Source organism: Meleagris gallopavo, chromosome Z (assembly GCF_000146605.3).
Source record: "Meleagris gallopavo isolate NT-WF06-2002-E0010 breed Aviagen turkey brand Nicholas breeding stock chromosome Z, Turkey_5.1, whole genome shotgun sequence".
Lineage (NCBI taxonomy): Eukaryota > Metazoa > Chordata > Aves > Galliformes > Phasianidae > Meleagris > Meleagris gallopavo.
In genome coordinates, this window is record NC_015041.2 from 7,737,435 (window position 1) to 7,738,907 (window position 1,473).

At 51.6% G+C, this 1,473-nt stretch overlaps 2 protein-coding genes across 4 annotated transcripts in view; one reads left to right on the forward strand and one right to left on the reverse strand.

Annotated features, from left to right (window-relative positions):
- On the reverse strand, window positions 1-1,467 carry LOC104914787 (transitional endoplasmic reticulum ATPase-like). The gene is made up of 3 exons (XM_010725239.1): window positions 1,310-1,467; window positions 794-948; window positions 1-392 (listed from the first exon to the last, which is right to left on the reverse strand). The coding sequence occupies exons 1-3, from the start codon at window positions 1,436-1,438 to the stop codon at window positions 287-289; spliced, it is 390 nt and encodes a 129-aa protein (XP_010723541.1). The 5' UTR covers window positions 1,439-1,467; the 3' UTR covers window positions 1-286.
- LOC100550826 (phospholipid-transporting ATPase FetA-like) overlaps window positions 1-1,473 on the forward strand; it is a 422,496-nt gene that overhangs the window by 347,979 nt on the left and 73,044 nt on the right. The gene's annotated exons all lie outside the window — the stretch shown is intronic.

A 1,473-nucleotide genomic window follows, 5' to 3' on the forward strand; every position in this document is an offset into this window, starting at 1 on the left:
TAATACAGGCTAGCGTTGTACCCTTTGCTAAAGCTGATTCTGCCACATAAACTAGAACAGAAATTTCTCAGAAATTAAGACAGATCCCTTCCTTGTTAATTCACTGTCTGCTTCCCAACTGAACATCGGTCTGGATTTGTGTTTGCAGAAAACATCCCCTGTACAAAGTCTGACGTGCACCTACACTGTTCTCACTGAGGAATGAAGAAGCCAAGAGTCCATTAACGTTGGATTTTCCCTGTACAACGTGGCCTGATTTGGAGTTTGGTCCACTGAGGACAGCGAGTTAACCATAGAGATCATCATCGTTGTCTTCACTGTACACATTGCCCCCGCTGCCACCTCCTGTGCCTTGGCTCGGCCCAGCGCCTCCCTGGTTACCTGATGGGAACCTGCACACAGCAGTGTGGAAGAGAAGAGATGCAGTTCAGAAGCCTCCTCACAGATCAGCACAATTCCCTCCCTCCACATCAACACCCTGATGCCAAGAAGGAAAAGGGCAAGAAATGTGGTGAAGTCTTACGGCAGGTCATAAAAAGGCTTACAGCGCTGCCAGATGTTGCTTGTATTAAAGGAAAAAGGGTTGATGGGCTTCAGGAGCACTAACAAAGCAGCTGCAACTGACCTGCAGCGCAGTTTGTACCCACCATATGCTCAGCTGGCTGTATGCACTGGGGAGAATGGGAAAAAGCAGTGGAAGAGGGATTGTTATCAGAGTACATCAAAACTACCCTCAGCACTCTGTTCCTGGGGCTAACCACGTCACACTGCCCTCCCCACCTTTCTCAGTTACCTGAAGCTGCCAAAGCCACGGCTCTGCTGTAGAGTCTGTGCAAACATCTCGTATTTCCTGATGTCGTTGTCACTGACAGAGCGGCGAGCAAAGCGCATGGCCTCCTCAAAGTGATCCCTGCGTATCTCAGGAACCGGGTCGTCCTCCTCCACTTCCTGCAGCAGGACAGAGAGCTGAGATGAGCCACATGCAGCTCAACTCCTGCCCACACCTCCTTCTGGGTCAGGATGCATCAATTACCCACTGAGGCAGGGGCTAGAGGGGGATGCTGCAGCAGACTGACTCACAACTGCTGCAGGGGCCTGCTGAGCAATGCCAGTGATGAGGCACCATAGGAGGCCCTCACCCTCCCACAAGAAGAGAACAAAGTGCTCCAGCTCAGCACTCTGTGCCAAGAGCCTACAGCCTACTCGTCCTCATCTGAGGATTACTGAGAAAAACTCATCATCCCTCACCCACAGGCAGAGGTGGGCTGCCTATCTCACAAGTAGGGAAAGCTCAGAGTGTCCCACTCACCATGGCAGAAGGGTTGGTCTGCCTCTCACGTTCTCGCCTGATCTCACTTTCAATAGACTCTCGGATGGCCAGTTTGCAGGCACGCTGGCAAATTTCTGTCAGGTCAGCCCCCGAAAAGCCATTGGTCATCTTTGCGAGGAAATCCAGGTCAACATCCTAGCAAA

Coding starts and splice junctions, on each gene's coding strand:
- LOC104914787 (XM_010725239.1), bottom strand. CDS start 1,438: ATGACCAATGGCTTTTCGGGGGCTGACCTGACAGAAATTTGCCAGCGT. Junction 949..1,309: donor AGACCAACCCTTCTGCCATG/GTGAGTGGGACA, acceptor GTCCTGCTGCAG/GAAGTGGAGGAGGACGACCC. Junction 393..793: donor CGTGGCTTTGGCAGCTTCAG/GTAACTGAGAAA, acceptor TGCTGTGTGCAG/GTTCCCATCAGGTAACCAGG.